The 24,849-nt window shown below is 48.9% G+C and overlaps 6 protein-coding genes across 6 annotated transcripts; 4 read left to right on the top strand and 2 right to left on the bottom strand.

Annotated features, from left to right (window-relative positions):
* Positions 1-466: 466 nt before the first annotated feature.
* N7519_002842 (uncharacterized protein) lies at positions 467-2,405 on the bottom strand (the record flags this gene model as incomplete). Its single annotated transcript, XM_057289620.1, has 6 exons — positions 467-560; positions 618-1,589; positions 1,649-1,856; positions 1,913-1,986; positions 2,055-2,211; positions 2,280-2,405. 6 exons carry the CDS (start codon positions 2,403-2,405, stop codon positions 487-489), a joined length of 1,611 nt encoding a protein of 536 aa, XP_057150822.1. The 3' UTR covers positions 467-486.
* A 10,203-nt stretch (positions 2,406-12,608) lies between these two features.
* N7519_002841 (uncharacterized protein) lies at positions 12,609-14,388 on the top strand (the record flags this gene model as incomplete). Its single annotated transcript, XM_057289619.1, has 3 exons — positions 12,609-12,872; positions 12,939-13,212; positions 13,277-14,388. 3 exons carry the CDS (start codon positions 12,609-12,611, stop codon positions 14,386-14,388), a joined length of 1,650 nt encoding a protein of 549 aa, XP_057150821.1.
* An 830-nt stretch (positions 14,389-15,218) lies between these two features.
* N7519_002840 (mitochondrial 54S ribosomal protein uL15m) lies at positions 15,219-16,229 on the top strand (the record flags this gene model as incomplete). Its single annotated transcript, XM_057289618.1, has 2 exons — positions 15,219-15,535; positions 15,614-16,229. The coding sequence occupies 2 exons, from the start codon at positions 15,219-15,221 to the stop codon at positions 16,227-16,229; spliced, it is 933 nt and encodes a 310-aa protein (XP_057150820.1).
* A 1,126-nt stretch (positions 16,230-17,355) lies between these two features.
* On the bottom strand, positions 17,356-19,335 carry N7519_002839 (serine/threonine-protein kinase; the record flags this gene model as incomplete). The annotated part of the gene is made up of 1 exon (XM_057289617.1): positions 17,356-19,335. One exon carries the CDS (start codon positions 19,333-19,335, stop codon positions 17,356-17,358), a length of 1,980 nt encoding a protein of 659 aa, XP_057150819.1.
* A 1,166-nt stretch (positions 19,336-20,501) lies between these two features.
* N7519_002838 (SH3 domain-containing protein) lies at positions 20,502-22,982 on the top strand (the record flags this gene model as incomplete). The annotated part of the gene is made up of 6 exons (XM_057289616.1): positions 20,502-20,529; positions 20,599-20,940; positions 20,996-21,316; positions 21,367-21,588; positions 21,649-21,806; positions 21,864-22,982. The coding sequence occupies 6 exons, from the start codon at positions 20,502-20,504 to the stop codon at positions 22,980-22,982; spliced, it is 2,190 nt and encodes a 729-aa protein (XP_057150818.1).
* Positions 22,983-23,622: 640 nt separating this feature from the next.
* N7519_002837 (uncharacterized protein) lies at positions 23,623-24,498 on the top strand (the record flags this gene model as incomplete). The annotated part of the gene is made up of 3 exons (XM_057289615.1): positions 23,623-23,984; positions 24,041-24,336; positions 24,446-24,498. The coding sequence occupies 3 exons, from the start codon at positions 23,623-23,625 to the stop codon at positions 24,496-24,498; spliced, it is 711 nt and encodes a 236-aa protein (XP_057150817.1).
* Between the last annotated feature and the right edge of the window lie 351 nt (positions 24,499-24,849).

The following is a 24,849-nucleotide window of genomic DNA, read 5'->3' as shown; positions in this document are numbered from 1 at the left end:
GATGATGATGAACCAGATCTATGATATTGAGCTGCAGAATAGAGAAAGGAATGTCGCCCCGCGAGCAAGACGTATGCAGTGTGGTGGCCACACTGTCCTGAGGAAGAAGATCACGCACAGATGAAAATGACAGGTTCAATACGACAATCCCAGACCCAGTCTATGTATTCCTCTAGCATACAGTACAGTGTGAAAAGAAACAGAAAGCGAAACAAAGAAGACGCGAATTAATGCTTTTGTCTCTGGGTGAAACCAATCGCTGCACCAACGGTGAGTGTTATGAGAAAAAGATTGAAAATGGATATGTCTATCACGGTCACAGGTGCAAAGAGAAATAAAGACAAGGATGGTGAGGGGATGGCATAAGGGGGGCGTAGCGGGACACATTACACAGTCAATGTGTCAAGAAAAGGCATTGGATAACCAAAAGGAAAATGTAGTGTGGCTGGCAATATTACAGAAGTCATCGAAACTGGGTGCAGATGTTTACTCCCGGGAGACGTCACGGCCGAAGAGACGAGCCTTGACCCAGTCGACGCAGACAAGGACACGGTTGCGAGCTGGATTATATGTTAGTGATGAATCTGAATCAGTGTTGGGTAGAATTTGGAACTTACTGCTGAAGCACATGCTCAGGTAGGCACTGCGCCAGAACAGGTAGGTCATAGTACCACCGCTGGCGATGTTGCCGCTCAGCCAGCTGATATCGGCCACGGCGCGCTCCTTACCAATGTAGGCCAAGGAACCCTGGTGCGAGTACTGGAAGGGACCGATCTGCTTGTTACGGCGGAGCTGCTTCTGGCGCTCACGGATCTCGTCGAAGATCTGGTTGCGCTCCTCAGCGGCCTTGGCCTGGGACTGGCGCTCAGAGAGAGTCTCCAACTCCTTCTCGAGAGCCTCGGCCTTGGCCATGGTGTTGAAGAGGCGGCCCAAGAAGGCACCCTCCTGGCTAGCAACCTGAGCGGTGGGGGCGTAGTTGGCAATGGCGCAGTCGCCGACGGCCCAGACGTTATCGGTACCATTCACGACGAGGTATTCGTTGACAGCAAGACCGCGGCGGGACTCGGCCTGAGCGGGGATCTGGGACATCAGGTCACGGACGACGGGGCGGATGGCGTTACCGGTGGCCCAGACGAGAAGACCGTAGGGGATAGTCTCAAGCTCCTTGGATCCGTCGGGCTTGGTCACCTCAGCCTGGATGTACTTGTCGGTAACATTCTTGACCATGGTCTTGGTGCGGATGGAGATCTCCTCCTCCTTGAAGGTCGATTCGGTGTAGTCAATGAGTTGCTTGGAGAACATGGGAAGAACATTGGGCAGAGCCTCGACGAGAGTGACGTGGAAGTTGTCCTTGATTTCGGGAATCCACTTCTTCAAGTCATCGTTGAAGAAGTCCTTCAGTTCACCGGCGAATTCAACACCAGTGGGGCCACCGCCCACCACAACCATGTGCAGCAGACGCTTGACCTCGTCCTCGGTCTGGTCCTTGAAACAGGCGGTCTCGATACAGTCCATAATACGCTTACGAATGTGCTGGGCGTCACCGACTTCCTTCAGGAAGCAGGAGTTCTCACGAACACCGGGAATACCTATACATCGCAAAAATTAGTCCAAAATGCATCGTTCGAGTATGCAAGAGAGATCGCACCAAAAGTCGCGTTCTCGGCACCAACACCGATCACAAGCATGTCGAAGGGAACCTCGGTGTGCGAGATATCACCCTTGATTTCGGAATCATCACTGATGTACACAATCCGCTTCTCGTAGTCAATCTTGGTAGCTTCGGCTTCGTAGAACTGAACACTGGCCTTCTTGTGGCGCAGGATGTTTCGGATAGGTTCCATGATAGAGCGGTGCTCGATCAAACCGGTGGTACATGAGGGCAGCAAGGGAGTGAAAAGGAAGTAGTTACGGGGGAGACGACGATAACGTTGTAGTTCTCGGTGTCAATCTTCTTCAGGAGGGAAACGGAGCCCCAGCCAGTTCCTGAACGAGCATAGTCGCGTTAGCGACACTTTGGCTGTAGGGAATCAACGATCGCGACCGACACATACCGAGAATGACCAGGGTCTTCTTTGATGGGTCAGGAGTGATCTGCTCCGGGGGTTGACGGAGCTCGAAGATGCTGTATGCGACAGTGCCGGTAAGACCGATGGCAGAGAGCCAGGTCAACCGCCAGGCCCAACGCAGAGCTCTGAAACGCTTCTTAGGCTTCGGGCGGGCGAAGGGGCAGCATCAGCGTAGCCACGACGAGCAATACGCGATACAGACTGGGGAACCTTGGTCGACCGCATCGGCTTTGCGCGAAGGGCCAGCTGCGATGTCGACATGGATCTGCGCGTCATCGACGACAGCTGCATGATGGACGGAGCCATCTTGCGAATTGCTAGCGTATTGCCAGCCATTGTAAGAGGGCGTACCAAAGGTAGCAAAAGGAATGCAAATGGGATGGAAGATCAAGGGTGACTGAATAATTTATGAAGAAAAAAAAAGATTTGATAAGCTCGATCATTGCGTTGCTGCTTTAGGCGAATCGGTGTAGCCGGACCAAAGGGGGTAGTCATGTATCTAGTACTTGCCTGATTGCGTGCTGCTTGCAGTAAAATCAGGTACTGTCTACATTTACCTTTTTTTTTTCTGCCAATTCGATGATTCAATTACTATTTGCGAGTATAAAAGTTACTCTAACATCCAATCCTTAACATTTTATCATAGTAAAATCCATAGTAAAACTTGTAATTATTTCCCAGAAAAGATATAATAACCGCCTAAGTGCTTAATCACAAGCCAAAATAAAAAAAAATAAAAAAAAAAGGGTAAAAAAAATTGGAGAACTGAGGGGACAATCTCCCGGTGAGGAGAAAATTACCCGGGGAACTTCAAACTCGGTCTATCGGTCAATGTTTTGGGGTAAAATCAATTTTGATATTGATTGAATTGACATTCGAATTGATATCTAAACAATACAATCAACGACATTTCCCCTTCCCCCACCCCCTTTCCTCCCGCTCCAATTCCCAGGCCCTACGACATTCCCCGACCCTTAACCGGTATTACCCGCATATCTATTCCGCATCATTGGGCTCTATAGTTCTCAAATATGGTAATCCCCAACGGTACCCGCGCTACAGCTATCCCTGGTAAAATCCGGGGAAGTTCGAATCTCCACTTGCATCACTGGTCCGGTTTCTCCCATCTAACCTTCGGAATCCCGATGGACCTGAGTATACACATCATAAGAAACGTCGGCCAAAATCGGCCTGTCATCGTCTGTTGGAGCTAAATCGCACTCGTGATGTGCTGAATCGGCAGCACTCCCGGCCTTTCTCGTGTCAATTGGAAGTCTCATTGCATGACAATTGTTCGTCTATTACCCGTTAACTTGTTTCTTGTGGAGATTTGATACCAGCTCCGATATGACACACCATAGAAATAAAGTCCGCTCACTGGGGAGGAGCTAGAAGTTTCGGTGCTTCAGATGTAAGTATAAGCGAGAGCAAGAGAACTACTCGGAGGCGAGGTCAAACATCAGATGTCCTTTTCATAGTGCAAGCAAATAATATGCTCATTTATGCTTATATCACGGAAAGACCCACGAGGGTCCATTGGTTCCGAGACATGGTAAAGGCTGCCAGAGGATAACGGATCCATCCACAGAGACTTGTATTACTTATAAGCCAGGATATCGACCGAGACCGTATGATCCGATGTGACAGACACTCAGCATCAAGAGCAATGTTAACCTTGCGATTAGAACAAGACAATATAATACCCAACTTCACAAGAACTGGATATCGTCCGTGATGCCCGACGTCAGCACGAACACAAAAAACAAACAATCCCAATGGCCAGATAGCTGGCTTGGTTTGGTATGACGTGTCTATCGCAATATATAATCCAACGGGGATCACAAGTCCTCTTATAGACAACGCAGATAAGCAGTCCACGGCCCCCGACCCAGACCAGAAAAAGAAAAACACACCCAGACCCATTCAAGAACTGCATTATAACCCTGGCAGCAATCCCATAGCCTGAGACACGACAAATTCCACACGTATTTACGAAAGACAGCCTGGGTGGATTTCAAACATGACGGCGTTAATAAATGCCCGCCTATCCGCTCACTGAGTATGCAAGTAAGCAGTGCTGGGAGCTTGTAACGGGGGAGTCTGTCAATTGTGTCGGCTGAAGCCTTACTTGACGAGTGTACAAGTGCGCTCTTATGCGGGTACGAGCATAATATCGCCCTTTGGCTAATTCTTTGCACCGCCTCTGCTCGTCTACGCGTCCATCTGGATTGCATCTGGGTTGGTTGCGTATGTCGGGGTCTCCGTGTCGGACGAAGTCTCATACCTTCATTAGAGAGTATTGAAGGCATGACTATGCAGGATGCGGCTTAGATTGGTGTAGTATAGAATATCCTGAGTTGTACTTTTTTTCATCGGCCCTGTCTGGTCGGATTTGACATCGCTTATGCTTCGGGTCTTCATAGGGTCCGTTTGTCTGCGTTACGGGGAAATGTACATATAGCCCCACTGCGATATGCGAATGTGGCCAGTCGCTCCATGGGATATTTCGGGCCCATAAATGTGAGGTTCCATTACGGTTATGGCGAGGCCGGATTCTGATGTTCGAGGTGCCGCTGTGGCTGAGTGTCTGTAGCTCTGGGCAAGATCCGGATGTAGAATGCGGTGCGATTCCATTGGAATTTCGCCTTATCTGTCTGATTGTTTCTGCCTTGCTTGCTTCCGCCAACGTTAACTGTTGCCTCGGCGGGTGTGGATGCACTTGGTGGATGGGGAAGACTACTGTCTTTGGGTCTGTCGACAGAGAGACTTCATGGGTTTGCAGAGACAAGCCATATAATTAGGATCTCAATGGAGATCAGAGCTGATATCAAGGGGTATGGTCAATTGTTCCCTTTTGATCGGCAATGTCCGGTTTCAACATGTCTGATAAGAGGATAGGGAGTAGATATCAAAAGAAAACTAGGCGACCATACTTGAATCATCAAAAGCGACAAGACAGACTTTAGCAGGCTTTCAGACCCAATAATGGCCATATCAACCGCATAGTCAGCCTAGCCGAAACTGCCCACCCACAGGGCCCATCTTGTTTGTTTCGTCTCGAGTCAACCCGAAGGCCCAATTTGTGCTGCGGCGTTGTGATTCAAACAATATTGTAGACGGTAACTCCCAGGCCAGAGTTGGATGGGCAGTTCGTTGCCTCGAGGGAATCTGTCTCCACGTGTTGTCAATGGAGACATGCATACATGTATTCGAAGACGAATGCATCCGTTGGGCCAGCGTTAATCAGACTCCTGCACTTTCGAAGCAAGGCTAGACCGATATGCAACCTGCATGAGAATATCCGGCTTGTATGAGCATTGAAGTTGGAAACTTAAATCAGAAACGAGGAATCAATCAACGGTATGCATCGTGTGCATCCCATCCAGGTCAGTCGATTCCGATCCAGACAAACGAAAAGAAACCCAAAGCAAAGCTGCAAGCAGCCTCCAGTGACCGGCAACCCCACTAGAGTCCAAGGAATGATCAGACCAGTAAAGCCCTGGTTTCAGAAATAGCATTGAATAAATCCGTCACCCAAAATTTCGGCCAACAAAGCAACCTTTGAAGTTGGTCGAATTTGGCCTCAACCCGCGATTACCGAAGAGAGGGAAAGTTGGAAAGAACAAGGGTGAAAGGACGGTTACGCCAAAAGCACCAACCCGCCACTGGCCTGTGTTCCCTGGTCATGGCCATAACCAAGACATGTTAATGGTGCCTCGGAGACCTTGAAAGGACAAAGGCGTCGTCAGCCACCAACTCCGAAAGGTCAAAGATTTAGTTTCAACCGATATAAATTTGTGGACGCAATGAATGATGATGAGGGAGGGAATTCAAATGCGATTGGGTCTAGGTCCTTGGATTTTCACGGTTATTTCTCGTCATTTACCTCGGTGTATCTGCAAAGGATATTGGAAAGACGGGTGATTCGATCTGTGAGATGTCGATGACTGTGACATGTGTGCTGTTCATCCACGGTGCTGTGCAGGCGATAGTCCGCTGATCCACATAAAATCGAAAGTGACAATGTGAAGTTTCCCATGGAAGGTTTCTTTTGCCGCACTTTTCATTTTCATTTTTATTTTTGGAGATATCATCCTAGCTCTGGTAATATTGCATATTTGCATTTCACATCTACAATATACAAAGAGAGTACGGAGTACAGTGCTACTGGTTGCAGATTGGAAACAAGCCCAGCTCGCCTCGGGACTGTACCTGGCATTGCAACACGTCTTGGACCGGGGAAGAGGAGCCATTTCCCATAGGACGGGCTACAACACTTTTATTTATTTTGTTAGTCTCATTTTCCCTCGAAAAGAAAATCGAACGAAAAAAGAACAGGAGAAAACAAGAAGTGGCTCCCGGATGCAGACGGGATATGTGATCTTGTGTACACTTTGTACTATGGTACTTGGTAGTAAGAAAGGGTGCAAGTCAGATCATTTTGTACGCGTTAACTGCTCCACCATCCACGGCAAGCGAAGTAAAATGTCAAGGCAGAATAATTTATTTCCTGACGTCGGATGCCGGGAGTGTAATGCATTGCGACTGGGATCGTCGAGTCGTGACCGCTACGCATGGTTTATTATTTACATATATGTATTATCGGAGCTCTAGACTCTCGCCGATACCCCATGTGTCCGGTATTGTTAAGCGAATAACTAATATTAGCCGTTCAAAGCGACTGAGACAAAGGCTACGTAATATCTCCTATAGTCACCCTTTATATTGGCATCTGAGTACATTGTATGGAATCTGGATGATGACTACATAGTGTATGTTGCAGTCACAATAGCAGAGAACATAGCCTCAGCTGGAATAGACAGATTGTAGTTCCTACACCGTCAGAACCGCATTAATCGTTCATCACCCATGAGCCACCGAGCGGGGGGCAAAAAGAGTATCGATTACCCCGATCAAGGCTCCACTGAGTCAAGCGGTAGATTCTCGAATCCGCCATAGTCAAATCACTAGATGCAAACAAATCTTTGATTTCCAAAAAAAAAAAGTCAAGATTCAAGACCCTGTCAGTCTCAGCGCCAGCGCCAGCGCCCGAAACCAGCGCTTTGCTTTGTGACGTGCTCGGGGCGCTTTGCACGATCCAGACAACTTCCGAGAAAACTCCTGGTCAAGTTAAAAGTCAAAAAGCTAAAATAAATACAGATAATGATGTCCGATTGTTGCCCCTCAATCTGCTCTGTCTTTGAAACCTTTCGAGCATGTGGGTTGTGTGGGCTCGTCCACCCCCTCTATGGAGTACCTCTGGTGGTTGGCCCCTGTATGGGCGCGCGGGGGGGGCTGAAGCACGAAGTCTGGAATCAGAGATCAGCCTCAAAGACATCAACTGATAGCTCGAGATGACCCCGTTCTGTCACACGGTCCTATGTGCCCGAGCTCATTTGCATTTGCCCTTGACAGAGTGCGCACTTCCGGGGTCGAGGTCAAGGTCAGGTTGCTGCAGTCTGTCGGTGACTGTTCGGGAGAGACTAAAGGGAGAAGGCAACCCTCTATGGAGTACTCCGTATGTGGCGTGCAGTTGGATAAAATGGATCTGATCATCGTGAGACTGCGCTAGAAATATCCATGGATCTGGGCGCCAAGCAGTCCACAGAACAACTTCAGGGTATACTGTATATCACATACAATATACTCCGTATAGAACGTTGTGCGCCGGACTCCGACGTCATAGAAAAACTATCCAGGATTAACATTTTGGTGACAATCGTATACTATACGGAGTACGATGTAATTGACACCCAAATGAGCGGATCTGCAATTTTAAGTCCCCAACTAATTCCACTACCTCTCACCTGGGTGTTGCGTGTGAATTACTCTAACCGGATCCTTCCATCTTCGACCAGTCGAAACAGTGATCCCCTTTGGAGAGGTTTGCATACCGCCTCCTTCGTCCCAGGAGTGGTTCGAATGACGCCAGGAAGAGAAGATTAATTGCGGTAGCCTCATGCTATTGAAACTGAAAACAGAACGTAAAGCCTCGCGTCAAACCGCCGATAATCCGCAATGACATAGATAATTGTAACCCATCCACGGGTGTATTACAAGGTTGCGAGAACGGAGAAAATCCTAGATAGTGCACCGATAGCGAAACCAGAATACTACGTGGGATGTTTAAGGTGATGTTCGAGGCCATGACCTCGAGTTCCTATACTGTCTAATATTTGCGTTGCCCTCAGCGCTTTGTAGGGACCCGCAAGGATGGGAAACATGCAAGGAGCCGTGCTGGGTAAGAGGCACAGTAAGGTGGTTGAACACGGCATTGAGATGAGTGTTTTCGCAAGGTGTAGACTTTTGGTTTTTTTTTTCCTTTTTTTGGCCTTGCGACTGACGCATAAGACAGGTTACCTGAAAGAAAATTAAAGAAAAACCCCCGAAATTAAATATCACAATATTCCAAGCAATTTAAAATTCCAGAGGAAGTTGATGCCGGGCGCAGAGGGCTACCGGAATCCAAGCCCCGCCGTGTAATGATGAAGGAAGCTGTCAGGATAAACGCGTAATTAATAGCCCACAAAAGTATCCTGATTGTGATAGTCCAGAGCATGGAGTAAGCCGGTTATCCGTTGATATTATTGTGTACTCTAGCGACTACAATATACACCATACAACGCAAGTGATCAGCTTCAGCTTTGCCAAGTTAAATCAGCCACTGAGCACCCCATCCATTATTAACCAGGGTTGGATTCCAGATTGCGTGGGTTTCTCGTACGGAGCACACTGCCCGCAACAACCAAGGTCTACCGGAAACTTTGGATATTTAGTTTGTCGCCAATCAGGAGGCGAAATTGAAGTGTGGTTCTGCAAGTGCTGCGGAGATGTTCCCAAGTGCCCCGTGACTGTACAATATACATACAACAACTGAGTTGCAGGGTACGCGATTGACTTCGGGCATAAGGTCAAAGATGTGAGCTCGGATGATTTCTATGATAGGATGGGGTTCCGCGTGCATCAAGTCAACACACAGATGTCAGTGAACGATGTCGCTTCAACTTTATGACTCCGACGGGAATATCACGATCATAGCAGTCGCAACTGCATGCGCCAATGGTCGAAGGTACAAGGATCCTGGCAATAACACAGGGGATGATACTTCCACACCTGATCCTTTCCAAGGGAATTAAGAAAAAAAAAAAAAGGCAATTAAATATACATAATTTCATAAATTTTTCTTCCCACTCCTTCTGTACAATCACCAAAAAAAGGTCGGGAATAGCCTGACGGTGAACTCTGCAGGTAGCACTGTGCCGAGGAATCTCACCCGCGAAAGGCGATAGTCCAAACTTGTGGAGCTGTCGGGAATTGTGCAGTCAAAATGAAGTGCCGCAACCGGGATGGCAAGGTAAAGACTCCATTTTAGACAGTGTTTTCTATTTTCGACCCACCAAAGAGAAGAGAAGACAAAAAATTGTAGATCAAGGGGGAAACAAAAGGGTAAAGCTCCGAGTCAAACACCTTTGAAGCTGACCAAGACTGTATGACTGTGAGTGAACGCCCTTGGCCTGAAATAGTAAAAGACGGGGGTCATTCAAGTAATTCACCAATCAGGGGTCATTGGTCTAAACTGAAAAAAAAAAAAAAGAAATAAAATATAGACCATGTCGAACAAAAGTATGACACAGTGGACTTTTCCTTGTCTCTCTGGGGGTTCTAGAAACGAAACATCCGTGGCGGTGGCTCAGAAACCAAGGAAAGTGGAGAGAGAGAGTGTGTGTGTGTGTGAGCAATTTCTTTCTTTCATTTTCATTTTTCATTTTTTTTACTTTTTAATTTCGCCCGATCGACTATACCTAGGTACAACATATATTCTTTTTATGAAGGTCCACGATTTGGTAACCCGACACCTGGTTCTCAGCTTGACCGTGATTTTGCCACCAAAATAGCACTGGATCGTCAAGTTTGGGGGTTACCCAACTTTTACCCAAGTTACCTGGTTTCGGACGTCAACTGGTGGTGTGATAGACCAAAGTGTCTCTCGTGTGAGAGTCCACCCGATGATCTTTCGTGGATGAAGGTTTGAGGGTTCGAGTTCAATACGTTGGATGTCTTTTGCATGCGTCTAGGGACGCCTGGAGCCTACTAAATGGATATATGCTCCGTGCTTACTACTAAAAGACACCTGGACAGACTACTTCCCATGGTACGGTACCCATCAACTCCGTACTCCGTAATTATTGTATATTTATGAGTGTGCACATTTCTGCGCACAATCACAGCTTTATCTCGAAGTGATGACCGTTAGGGCGCCACGAGTGGCCGATGGATTCCAATTCCACCAGCCAATCTGGCTGGATCAGTTGCACTTTCGGCTTTCTCCTACTGCGCTCGATCACAAGTGCAACTACATGCCACCTTACGTGAGGCCTATCCCGTCTAGATAGGTCAAACAGTGTTTTGAGTGAAACAGCCAATTCATCCTACTAGGGGCCAACGGCCCCGGTGGAATATGCCACTCTCGGTTCAACACAGGGGCGTTTGGACGGGACAGAAATACCGACAGAGGTACCAGGTTGCAGTATTTTGTACTAAAGTAGTAGGGACCTGTAGGAGGCAGCGAAATACTTTGGGGAAGTCCAGTGCATCAAAGCCGGACGAATTAGATGACGGGACTCCGGTGCCCTCCGCTCCTGAACTATCAATTCACTGGGATAGTATCCTGTAATTATGATGAGATGGGCCCCCCCCTGAATCATAAACAGGAAAGTCGTCCGGAACAGTGGGCTGCAGGGGATGCGGGATGAGACCAAGACTTCACAGGAAAAGACACGAACATGCCAAATAACTACTTATCTCCGAACCCGTCCATAAACCCATAAAATGAACCAATGACCGGTTGGCAGCGGCTAACAAGTCGGGGAGTACGCGAGCACAGGTGTGATAGAGCTAAGCAGAGGCCATGGACCGTGGACCGGTCGTACACGGGATAAAATTAATACGAAAAAAAAGGGAAAAAGAGAAAAAGAGGGAATTTGGCCTGAGACTTTTAGTGGACCATTCCTACAAATTTTACAAAATACAGAGAATACCTGTATCATATGGTATTACTTTTTCTGATTGGCCAGATCCTCAGTAATTTTGCCTTCTTACATAAGAATGCACCATTCTTACCGAGACTCCCGATCTTCCCTCTCTTTGGTCTCCTCAACCAAGTAATTGATCTTCCATTCTCTTCATTATTGGTTTATTGGTTCCTTCCATTTTTCGCCTTTTTCTTTTTTTTCTTTTTTTTTTTTCCTTTCACTTTCTTTTCTTTTTCGGTTCATTCCTTTGCCTTTCCCAGTACAATGTACGACTATGGAGTACCGTGCTCAACCCTAGGCCCCGCGCTTCCCGGCCCCCTTGGCCATTTCTTTTCTTTTCGCATGAGGCGTACCTACATGCTTGCGCAGCCCTTCACCTCGCATAACACGGTTTGGTAATTTATTGACGCTAAACCCGACTTATTATTGGATCTGATATGGGTCTCATTGAACCTCTCTTTTGATTTCAACTTGATTTCAACTTGATTTGGGTTTTACCTTTTCTTTTTGAGTATTTTTTTTTACTTCCTATTTTCGCTTTCACTAGTACGGAGTATGCCTAGTCAACTTTTTTTGTCATTTTACTGCAAATGTGAGGCCATGACCAGGTCAACATTCTGTGACCTACCCTTTTTAGTTGCATCCACTTGTTCTGTGGCTCTGACATCAACCGGTATTTCCACTTGATTATTTTGTTACCTTGTTACCTTGTCACCTCGTTGCTTTTATTGGTTTATTGAATTATTGGATTATTTATGATTATTTTTTCCAAATCTAGATTGACCAAACCCGGAACCCAAACGAGCCCAGAAAGGAGGATCAACCTGGACCTGCGTCCGGGTCAAACTCTGTGTATGGCCACTATCGCTTTCTCCGAATGGAGTCTGTGGACTTGGGTGAATGGAGATGATGCCTTGACTACAATTTTATTATTTTATTAGGGATTTTTTTTTTTTTGGATTTTCTAATATATTATTTTTTTTTCCCTTTCCTCGTCTCTGAGTGGAGTAGCCGGATCTCTCTGGTTTATCACTGCTTTCCTTATATGGGCCTATCGTGGCTACTCTATATACATCATTCAAACTCCCTGTGAAAGGCCTATATTCACTTTTCCTCACTTTGAATAAAACATCTCTTGTTCGCCCTTTCCTCCTTGATTGCATTCCAATTGGGCAATTACTTATTGTCTATTTATTGACTCTATCTTCACCTTTTAATAGAGAACATGGGTCACTGAAACTCCTCGGTTCTCTCCGCCGACGCCTTTATTTGCTTTGACCAAAAAAAAAAGAAAAAGAAATAAAACTCCATGTGTCGACCTCTCTATTCATCACTCACTCTTTCCCTATGTCTTCCACTGTGGACTTCCATTCCTCCTTTTCGACACTGGGAGCTCCAACCATCAACCTGACTGAGGATCACCCGTTGAAGGCCCTTGAGAGCCAAACCTCGGGATCCTCTCGGGACTGTTCCTATTCGGAACGGTCTACCAACCCCTCCCCACGATATGACCGGCGTTACCTACAATGCTATGCCACCTATCGCATATGGGGGGAAGCCGAATGGAGTGCCCTCTCACATCTACGGCCATTCTCGCCCCCAGTTCGATTCCATTTCCTCAATGATGGCCATGAAACCGCAAACCTATACCAAAGAAGCCTCCGCAACAGAACCAACTGCCCAGAAGAAGTCAACTGCCACTGGATCGCAACTCCGCATTCCTTCATCCATCAACAACAGCAAGGGCAGTCTGGCTGAGTTTGCAGCTCAGGTAAGGATTCCCGGGTCTACAGAAGTGATGTCATGCCATGAGCTAACGTCTTTGCTCCATTTGTAGATGACCTGTTTATTCTGGTTCGAAAAGACCTCGAAACTGCAAGCCATCGAAGACCGCCAACATCCCGTTCCTTCCCTGGTCGCCGAGGCTGTACCCACCGTCGGATTTCAGAAATGGGTTGCCACGATTCTTTCCACTACGCAAGTCAGCCAGAACGTCATTCTACTGGCCCTTCTGTTTATCTACCGCTTGAAGAAGTTCAACTCTGGGGTAAAGGGCAAGAAAGGCAGCGAGTTCCGGTTGATGACGGTTGCGTTGATGCTCGGCAATAAATGTGAGTGTTCTTATCAGGTTCACCGCCCTTGATGTGATTGGGCAGGTTGCTGACTCATCTACAGACCTCGACGATAACACTTACACCAATAAGACGTGGGCTGAGGTGTCGGGTATTGCAGTGCATGAGATTCATATTATGGAGGTCGAGTTTTTGAGTAACATTCGATATGATCTGTTCTCCTCTGAGGCCGAATGGGCCCGTTGGCACACCAAGCTAGGACTCTTCGGGGACTACTTCAACCAGGCTTCGATGCTACCTGTCGAGTCAGCCCCCATGCTCCGTGTTTCGCCTCCGCGCGTACAACCGCAGTCGCCATCGTCCAAGTTGCCGTCGCCTGGCACCGATGCCTTCCGATCCCAGCCGCCGCCCAACTGGTATATGCCACCCAACGGATTGCCATACTCGCTGCCGCCACAACACATGGGCGGCGAAGTTGCGATGGGAGGCTCTCGGAAACGAAGTCGTGATGAAACTGATGAACTTCACCCGACTAAGCGGATTGCGCTGTCTTCCGCCACGTCCGCTCCTTCCATGACGGTCCCGGTGACTGCAATGAATACGATGCCCACCCTGCCACCCGTCTTGACTCCCACTTCTGCCCCGGTAGCACCGATGAACGTTTCTCGTCTTCCGCCTCCTCACCACCCGCCTCCCCTCCCAACTTCCTATCCCGCGCCTCAGACGCTCCCTCCCGCGGCGTCTTCCCACCTTCCAGCTATTATGCCTCCTATCTACAATCGGCCGGCGAATTGGCAGCAGATGCCTCCGCTCTCGGTGCCCCCAATGCCATCTAGCATGTACACCACCCCGTCACTGCCAGAACTTGGCCGGCACCACCAGAGCCCATTCGGTGTGTCTTCTGCCACCGTCTCACCGGCTGGCTCAGCCTATTCCGTCCCCACTCCGCAGACGCACCTCTCTCCTTCCTTCTTCCTCGCAAACCGCAACTCGCCTTACCGGCCAGTGCGTTCCGTCAACACCTTGCTGATTCCACCTCCGTCGAGCTCTCTACAGCAGCAGCGCAATGTTCCATTTGACCACATGCACTACCAGCCGCTTGGAAAGGGCAACACTTCTCGCAAGACCGGCCTGCTGCCCTACATTCAGCCTGACGCGTGGAACCAAGCTCCTTACCTGCACCCTGTCTACCCACCCACCGGTTACTCTGGTTGAAGCATTCTGTGCCCCTGTTTCTACCACCCGTCTTCTCCTAAGTTTATGACTTCACCGCGTCACGACCCGTCACACGAGAAAAGAATTATCTCATTCGCTGTACACCTTCCTATCTCTTTCTCTTGCTTGTCTTCCTTATCCGATTGCACAGACTTCCTCATTTTCATTTTCACGATTGTATCTGGCATATTTTCGGCGCTCCATTTTAGAAGGAAATCGGTTTCCGCCTCCCTGCAGACGAGATTAGCGTCGGGGATGGCATCAACGGCGTTATTCTTAACTTAAATTTCGCCCATGTCCGTCGAATGTGCCTTTGAAGCACATCGGCAGTGTACTCCTGTCGCATTTTGCATACACACGGCGTTTGACTTTGGCAGATTAGCTTTAGCTCTGCAGCATATGAATCTAGAACTACCAACTGGTAATTTCTCCCTTTAAACATCCAATATTTTATGTATCCAATGTATTCTTTGTGTCCCAACGAGGTAGCTTCGTCCATGTGCATGTATCCAAGGGTTTAAGTCGAAGATGCACAGTGACCTAGGTGACACACCGGTAGTTACGCGACTGTCTAAATCCACCGACAAATATGTATATCAAAGAATGGAACCTCACAGACACATCTTTAAATCTCTTCATCGAATGACATATCTCCTCCAAAAGCAATCCGCATAAGGAGCACAGCCCTTGTTGGCCAGGTCTACCTTCGTACTGTAGTTAGGGCCATCTCGGAGTCGGATCAAACATAACCCGTCCCGACAGAGATCTCGAAACTCATCACCAAACCCGCGAATCTAGCACCAGCCAGCCGATAACCACAAACACACACCATGTCTCCCCGGCTGATGGGGCTGCCAACGCAGCTGGCACAATTTTCCGCCCGGCCCTTCCAACATACCTCCCCACTCGCCTTCCTCCTCCCTCAATCCCAGCAGACTCGCAACACTTCCATCCTAGCCTCCCTCTCCGACAATCCTACAGCCTACAACAAGCGCATCCGTCGAGGCCGTGGTCCCGCTTCAGGCAAGGGTAAGACCTCCGGTCGCGGTCACAAGGGTCAAGGCCAGCACGGCAAAGTCCCAGCGGGCTTCAATGGTGGCCAGACAAAGGACATCATCGTGCACGGCGAGCGCGGCGGCGTGAACATGTAAGTCGTCCTCCATTATCAAACACAACAACCCCCTTCCCAAAATCACATCTCTAATCAAACCCTCTCTGAATCCAGCTTCTCCGTCGACATGGCAACCGTCAACCTCGACCGTCTCCAATACTGGATCGACCAAGGCCGCATTAACCCCAAACAACCGATCACAATGAAAGAGCTCTACAAGAGCGGGTGCATTGGCCGACCCATCGACGGCCTCAAGATCCTCGGCGACGGCGCCGAAGCCCTGAAACAACCAATCCACGTCGTTGCCTCGCGCGTCTCCGCCTCCGCCATCGCAGCCATCGAGGGCGCCGGCGGCTCAGTGACTACCCGCTACTACACACGGCCTTCTATCCGCCGTATTCTGGACGGCGAGACGCACAGTTTCCTGTCTGCTGCGTGGGCGCGCGAGAGTGGCTCTGAGCAGCTCTACAAACTCGCTAAGGTTCGGCCTACGGCGGCCTGGATGAAGTGGAGTACTGTGGTCAACAACCAGCAATTGAAGTACCGGCTGCCGGATCCCACGAAGCGTAAAGATATTGAGTATTACCGTGATCCTGCGCATCGGGGATATCTTTCGCATCTGCTTAAGCCGCTTGAGGGACCTAGTTTGTTCTTCCGCTCTTCCGAGGAGAGGAAGTCTGCTGCTGGTGTTAAGAAGGAGAAGGTTCTGCCTGAAAATAGGCTTTGGTAGGTTTGAGAGGGTTTGGGAGGATCTCTTACTTGGTCTCCATTTGTTGGTCAGTTTCGTTCGGCACTGTTTTTTAAAGGCTGGTTCAGACTGGTCTGCTGTACATGTATAAATATGTTCTGTTGGATATGTTAGGCTTTGCAATTCGATGCTTCTTGGCCTTTTCTTTTCTCTTTTCTGCCCTCCTAAAGAGATTTTTCTTTATGCGGATTACATATGTAACTTATAAGCATCTCGAGGTTTATGAATTGAACACATCCCTGGGTAATAAGATAGATAAACTATATCGCAAGACATCCGAACGTCTCCTTAAATGAAACGTCCATACTATTATTTTGATCTAGACAGATCAGTTTATTAGTCCTATGCTGCCAAGGACAGAGGCCAGGAGGAGCCGACTACTTTCGTAAATTGCAGAATGAAGTACAACATTATGTAGCTTAGTTATTTGTGTCTTGTACCGTACTCAGGATAGTCCAGCCACCCGGAAGATATCCCATCAAATTGAGTAGAGAAGACAAAGCCAGATCAGCAAAAAGGAATCAAAGATCCGCAGATATAAAAGTACAGCAGTAGAAGCGAATGACCAAGCTAAGTTGACCACACAAAACAAAACCGAAGTGATGAATGCTCATGCAATGTCCGACCAAATGGCAATAATAAGATGCAATGCCGCGCCTGCTATAAAAGTAAATCATAATCGTCCGTCTCGTGATACCAAAGCCTAAACCAGAACCAAACCAAACCAAAGCCAAAACCAGAGGGCAAGAATCAATAGTCAAGAACGCGCTTCGAAGAGGGATATTGAGACTAGATCGTGGAAAAGCGAAAAACGAAAAGAGGTGCACATGAAAACAGTGCACATGATGGCAGTCTTGAGCCAACGCAAAGTAAAAAAGCAAAAACAAAAAAGGACTAAAAACAAAACGGAGGGGTATCATAGTGATTTCAAGGGCCCCGAGAGCATCGGCGCTTGTTGAATCTTCAGCGCCGGAAAAAAAGAGAGCCATCACATCATAGGAAATTGACGTTAAAACGTTGAAAGAATCTCATCTGCCCTTGAGGTGCAAGTATAAGAGCAGGATATGGGGATTGCTAATCACCCAATAGAAGAAAGGACGGGCAAAGTTCACAGCCTCCATACAGTATCGGGTGAGGGTTCGGCTGTCTCATGAACCTCTCGTAGCCAGGGGGAAGCTAGTACATCGCGGATAGTCCAACGCTTGTCGGGGTCCATTTCGAGACAGCCGCGGATCAAGTCAAGGGCATACTGGCGATCTTGTCGAAGGTGGCCGTCCATATTGTCGCCCAATACGGCATTACGATCCCAGGTGCCGCTGAGAATATTTGCTTGTATGCGAGGAGCGAAAGCGTCTTGGAAAGGCCGTGAGCCGACGATCACGCTATATACGATGACGCCAAAGGCCCAGACGTCGACTGAAGGGTGAATGACACCGTCCACTGATTGTAGCAGTTCGGGTGATGCGTATTCCAGACTACCCGCCACGCTGGTACTAGATCCGGCAGGGCCGATTTGTTGAGGCGGCGGGCGGTCAGCGGCATCCTCGTATGGGTCGGGAGAGTCACCACCGTTGTCGATGGACATCCATTCCGCCATTCCGAAATCACACAGTACCAAGGTCGAAGAGGTCGTACCATCAGCAGACTTGATAGGATCTAGCAAGCAGTTCTCTAGCTTGATATCTCGGTGAACAACGCGGGCGTCTTCGTGCAGGTAACGGATTGCGCATGCTAGTTGGTATGCATATTTCTTTGCTAATTGCGTATCGAGACCAGATCGATTTTGGCGGACGAGGTCAAAGAGAGTACCACCAATAGCAAGTTTGGTGAAGCAGAACGTGGCGTAATCTGTTTCGTACACGGCATCGAGCGTCAATACATGCGGGTGGCTGAGGTACCTCCAGACTCGTACTTCGTGGTCGAACTCGGCTTGCACCTGGTCGTTTTCATGCTCGCTTCGTCCCGTAACCTGCTTTTTGACGATCTTCACGGCAAGTCTTTTGGTTTCACCGTGCTTTTCAGCCTTATAGGCCTCTTTCACCGCACTGAAACCCCCAAACCCGATTTGCTTTCCCAGGACATAGTCGTCTCCCACCATCTGACCTTCGTCATCAGGTAGGGGAGCAGGCTCTTCAACGTTGTTCCACATGGAAAGGAACATGCTGGCCGGCGACTTGCCACTCGAGTTAGTCGATCGTCGAGAACTGTGCCGCGTGGAGTTCCGAAGACTGCTGCTGCGATCGAGAGCAGAGCTGCGCTTGCTCCCGAAGGGTGTTGCGATCCCTCCTGACCAAGAGCTGCTGCGGTCTTCGGGCGATGCAAAGGATTGAGTTGGCGACGGCGCGCAAAATGGCGACATCAACGTGTGGCTGGAGTAATCGGGAGGGGTTCGAACCTCGTCCGTGACCGGAGATACCGTCGACTGCGATGTCAGGGACGTCGGACGATCGGGCTCTGAGCCCGTGGCCGAGCCATTCTCAGATCTCGCGAAGGGCTGTGCTCGGGATTGCCCGGTCGGGAAACTCCGATTTAGAGATCGCTTAGGACTCCAGGTCGGGGACTGATGGTTCGGTTCGACATGATCATCATCCTGTGAAAGCGCATTCCGGAGCCCAGAGCTACGAGACTCAAATCTTTGTGGTGGTCGGCTCTTCACATCTCCCATCGACAGTGGCTCTTCCAGTGGGATTTGGTTACCGGACTCCACAGAGACCTTCGGATTGAAAGAGATGGAGGGTCGACGAGTGTGCAGATAGCTGTCAAGAGGGGAGCCCTGCACGTCGTCGGGCTTGTGCGGGAAGTTGTCGGCATCATCTAAGTGACGCTGCTCATCGTGGCGAGGGACGGATATGGGAGGGGTCGCTGAGTGTAGATCATTTAACAAACTGCGGTCTTCATCAGTATCGTGGCGACGCGCATAATCATGAGATTGATTGGTGTGATCGCTCTCGATACCATCGCCCACTGTTGTCGCTTCCCTCCCAACATTTTCATTTGCCCATTTGGGTTTGCTCCGCTCGTGGAACTTCGTTTCAATCCTTAACCCTGCCAACCCACTTGCCAATCCGGCCCTCTCGTTATGTGCCATGCCCTAACAAGGAGCAGGAGACGGAAATTGTCGTATTGTCAGCCGTGATAGGCTTGCAGTAGGGTTATATAACCCTCTGCTTGACCCTTTTTTTTACGGTATGCTTCGTGATGGCGTTGAAGATGATTGTAATTGTGGGGTGATAGCGGCAAAAGTGGGGACAGAACGTTTGAGATAGTGGTGATGTAAAGGAAGCTGTGATTGAGGAGGGTTTTGAAGGGGTTTTGTACTTGAATATGCAGATAATAAAAAATCGAGATGAAACACGGTGGGTACAAACAAAGGTAGTAAGAGAGAACTGAAAGTGAGGTATTCGTCAAGTAGTTCGGTCACTGAGAGGGGAAGGCAAATCGGGGAAAACCGGAAGATCATGAGAATCCCAAGTCACCTGACTAAAAGGCAACCCTGGCCCTAATTTTCCTAGGTGTTTATACAGTGCAAAATAGCGGCATGTCCGGTAAGTATTATATAATCCTTATACCCCATGGACATATTGTATTACTTTTGATCGTTTCTCCACAGTGTCATGTAGTCTGGATAAAAGTGCCGAGATATTGTCTATACTTAAACTGCCTAGAAAAAGCCCGTATATTTATAATAGAATAGTAGACATACCAAGGCCAATATAACCATAAGAAGCTCTGGCCAGTCGGCCATTTTTGCGTGTCTGCATATGTGTTCAGGGGTCAATGGTTTTAACCGCGCGCAAGGGGCGCTTGTTTGGGAATACCTCCTTTTGCCTTTTGGAGATGTGAAAGGAGTTACTATTCAGACTCGACGTCGCCTTGGCAGTCAACTCTTTGTTCTGCTTTCTTCTTGTCACCTTCTCTTTCCCTCCTTGTCGCTCTGGCAGTAATTTCTTTCTCATTGTGTCGACCTCCGTGCTGGACCGAAGTGCAGACCAGCCCCCACTATTCTCTCAAGGCACTGTCTCTCATTCAGACCAATTCATCCAGTGCTCGCGAACCCCGGTCGACTTTTTTTTTTTTCTTAACTGTGTAGTATTCGTGTATTACTTGGATACAGGAAATCTGGAGGCTCGCGCATTGCCTTTTGTCCCGCGCTTGTCTTCTAACTTCCATGTTCCTGGATCGCTAGTCACTCCTTGCGCTCACGACTTGTTCCAACACCATTGCTCTTGATACCACACTCATTTACACTGCAACATGACTAGACCTCAGATGATCCGAGCTGGTAGGTCAAACTCTTCTTGGGCGCGAGGCCAATTGGTTCGAAGTTGAAGGTGTTGACCGCTACCTCTAGATACCTTGGACCTTCAAGATCACGATACCCCTTCCGCCAAAGATCACACCAAACAACCCGAACATCCAGACCCTCTTGGGAGCGGCCGGCCTGCTCCCCATCAAGAACTTTCCATTCGTCACGCCGAACAAGATTCACAAACAGAGATCAATGGCGGACCGGACAAAAACCACGAATACCGTGGTGACAAGGAGGTGTATCGAGAACCAGATGACGAGGAAGACGATGAGGATGAAAATCACTATGACCATGAAGATGGCGATCTGGCAGACGGCGAAAGCGATGACATGATGGACGATGATATGATGGACAAAATCTCCAGCTCACCCTCTATCGATGATGGTACGGACCCTTGGGAATTATAGGCATGAATCGGGCGTTAACTGATGTTATACAGAGGACATCGATTTTGAGTTCGTATATGCGCTTCACAATTTCGTCGCAACGGTCGATGGGCAAGCAAATGCCGCAAAGGGTGATACTATGGTCCTTCTCGACGACAGCAACAGCTACTGGTGGCTTGTGCGCGTGGTGAAGGATGGCAGCATTGGTTACCTCCCTGCGGAACACATCGAAACACCGACCGAAAGGCTTGCTAGATTGAATAAGCACAGAAACGTGGATCTGTCAGCGACCATGTTGGGCGACAATAACGAAAAGTCGAAGAACCCTTTGAAAAAGGCCATGCGCCGTCGGAATGCGAAGACTGTCAACTTCGGTGCCCAACGTACATCGACGCCTCCGATGTCGACTACTCAACGGACGAAGATTCCGAACATGGCGACTTTTTCAACGATGACGAGACTCTGGATGGCGAAGAGGAAGACGTGCAAGAGCAAGCTGAAAATATTGTCGTGGAACCTCTTAGGCCCAAAGCCCAGAAAGAAACCCCTACAGAGCATGCCGATGCCAACGGTGCGGAGAAACCCGATTCGCAGCGCTCAAGCTCTGATCGACGCCCGCCTAGTGAAGAATTCTTTGAGGCCGAAGGTAAGCACACTCAACCCAACTGCTCTTGGATCGTATTTGGAACTCACTTTTACAAAGCAGAACCCACCGTCAGTAGATCCAGAAATGGCACTGTACGGAACACCGATTCCTTCTTCAAAGATGACACGGCCGAGCCCAAGAAGATTTCTCTCACACCAAATCTCCTGCGCGATATTCGCGATGAAAATAGCGCAAACACCTTGGCTGAGTGGAAAGAGGTATGTTCCCCATCGTGGGTTTATCCAACAGATCAGTTGGCTGACGTTTTGGTGAAGCCTCGTGGAAGCTTGGAATCCCTTGAGAAGGGCTCTAACTCACAGGACAAAATCAAAGAGAAAGAGGAGAAGAAGCGAAAAGACAAAAAACCTGGAATGCTCAGCGGGTTATTCAAGCGCAAGAAGAGCAAAGATGACATTGACGACCCAGAGAGGTCTCCTGCAGAGTCGGCATTCCGCACATCACCCCAACCCAAGACCTCGTTGGAGTCTGTCTCATCAAAGTCTGTGTCCCCCGAGCAACAACGACCCTCTAAGCCCCAGAAAATCTCGAACAACAAGCTACACAAGCAGCCTCCAGGAATCATGAAGGTTGATCCAGTCCTTGACCCTACAATGGCCGAGTTCGCCAGGGGCAACGAGCCCATTCACCAGGGTCAGGGCAACAAGGGCATCCGACAGGTGCCACTGCAAGAAGAAAGAGAAAGCAGCTATGAAGACTGTGGAATTGTGTTACAATCACCTATTAGCCAATCGAGTCCTTCCAAGGACCCCTTTGCTACTCCGCTCGAATCCATGGACCCCCTGGAGTCGCCTGTTGACCGACCATCCAGTGAAGCTCAATGGAGAGAACCAAATGATCCAGACCGTACAACGGCTGGGCCAGCGTCTGTTACGTCTCCACCCCAGAAATTCGTTCCTACGCTGGTGGCTGGAGATGAGTCGGAGTCCCCTGTCAATATCTCACCCGTGGAGACTTATTCCCCCATGAGCGCGCACGGCTCAACAAACAATACGTCTTCTCGAGAGGTACGCTCTCTCTCGCCACCGTCTCCACCATTATCACCCGGACAGGACGTTAACTACCTCAAGGGTAGCACGGCTGCCCCGGCCTCAGTCGATAGGCTTTCTGTGGACACCCCGACGTGGAGCGACTCCAGTCTACGCTCCTACATGGACGAAGAAAACGACATTCGCGATTTGTTTATTATTGTCCACGACAAATCAAATGTACCTCCTGCTGGCCCTGACCACCCAATCACCGGTCGTCTCTTCAAGGAGGAAAGCAAGAGACTCAAGGAGATGAATAATCAGCTTGACGAAATGCTTGTGAACTGGATGTCACAGCGGGCTAAGAGCTCGAACTCGACTCGTGGCATTCAGAGTCCACCAGTGTGACCAAAATGTGCATCAATCTTTTGAAACCCCATGTGTTGCCAGGCGGTCTGCCTTGCACGGCGATGAAGGCCAGGATGTCTTTGAATGTGCTGGGCGCATCACTTTTGGCCGGCCCTCATTCTTTCCTTCACTTTTTTCCCTTCTCGTTTGTATCTTGATGCCACTGCTTGGCACAAATTCTTGTTCTGCATTTTTCCATCGCCCTAGGGAGCGATGTGACCCTGAACGTCTTAACGGCCAGCTCTATTTACACCATGCTTCTTTTTTTTTCTCGATTTTCACCCGGAATACCCCGACTCATCCGTGTTCAGTTTTGTTTCTTTCACATCTTGTCATTCAAGGTTAATGGACTGGCATATATCAATGCAATATCAGTTGCCAAACATATTTTCTTAGAAAAACCAAGAAATATTACAAGGCACATCCCTCGACCGTACATATGCAGAGAAGCAAGTGATCAGTACTTGATTGGAGAGTAGGTGCATTCCAATGTCCCTGTGGAAGATCGAGGGTCGTGCGGGCAGGTCAGCCGCACCATGATGTATAACCCCACTAGTCATCTGGCTGACATGCCTACATAAAACCCTTTTCGTGTTTCTGTCCTTAATGCGACAGGATTTCCTTGACGTATCTCATCATCATGGCAGATCCATACAACGCTTACAACTCACACTCAACCCCTACGCCGAGCGGGGTTGGCTACTATCCCCCAGAAGGTCAGCCTCAGTACCCGGTATATGGCCAGCCATACGGAAACCAAGAGCCGTACCATTACCCCGAATCAGAGCAATACAACCCCGGACCAGAGCCTTATCAGCCTAGTCCGAACCCAAACCAGGCCTATGCTCCACAGCAAAGTTCATACCACCTTGCGCCCGAGCCATATGGATCCTCCATGGAGAGAAGCCATACGCCGACAGGGCAGCCAGACTACCTTGGGCCAGTGACTTCAACAGGATATCAACATGCGCAAGACAGAATCCCCGAGAACGCAGAATACTAGTGAGTTGGGCGATACATTCCCAGCTGTGAGAACCAACACTAATGCTGAGCCCTAGCAACGACCATCCAGCCGACAAACCACGGTACACACCCTCCGCAAGTCCCCACCCTCCCGCCGTCTATGTATCCGAACCAGAAGATTCGCAGCACACTCGCGAACAGCGCTCCGATACAGACACCGACACTGACCGGGGTATGGACCGTGGGCTCGGCGGTTCGCTCGCTGGCGGCATGGCGGGCTATTACCTTGGTCATAAGAAAGAACATGGCTTGCTGGGTGCGATTGGCGGTGCTCTACTTGGGAACTTCCTGGAGGACAAAGTGAAGGATCACAAGAAGCATGACGATGATAGTGAACATGATCATCATCGCCGTCACCGTCACCACCACCACCATCATCATGGCCATCGGAGCCATTCGAGGCATAGCAGTCACAGCGGTCATAGCGGGCACTCTCATAGTTCTCGTCATGCCAGCCATTCGAGGCACCGCGATGAAGATGAATACTGAGTGAATCTCGACTTCGAACAGTATTCCTTTGCCTAGGGTTCCTTTTGTCCCCCTCTTTCTTTCTTTATCGTGCTGCAATTCTAGCATGGAATACGGGGTATGTGCTTTTACTTGAGACTTTATATTGATATACAGACACCATTGTTAACTTGATGCGTTCTTTTCGTTTTTTTTTTTGTCTCACGTCTCTGGTTGATGAGCAACTTGTACAGTGGGACCTCCGAAATACTGGGATAAACAAGATATACCTCCAAATTCTGCCGGTTCTGCCAGTCTAAAACTCTTAATATAGTTAGCGTGTATCTACGTGATCTAGTATGGAGAGATTTGTAGTCAAAGGTATATACCTAAGGAG

This window comes from Penicillium mononematosum (assembly GCF_028829835.1).
Source record: "Penicillium mononematosum strain IBT 11891 chromosome Unknown utg000002l:1.0-8112719.0:1.0-8118358.0, whole genome shotgun sequence".
Taxonomy (NCBI): Eukaryota; Fungi; Ascomycota; class Eurotiomycetes; order Eurotiales; family Aspergillaceae; genus Penicillium; species Penicillium mononematosum.
The sequence above is the reverse complement of the archived record's forward strand: the minus strand, read 5'-3'. Positions and strand labels throughout refer to the sequence as shown.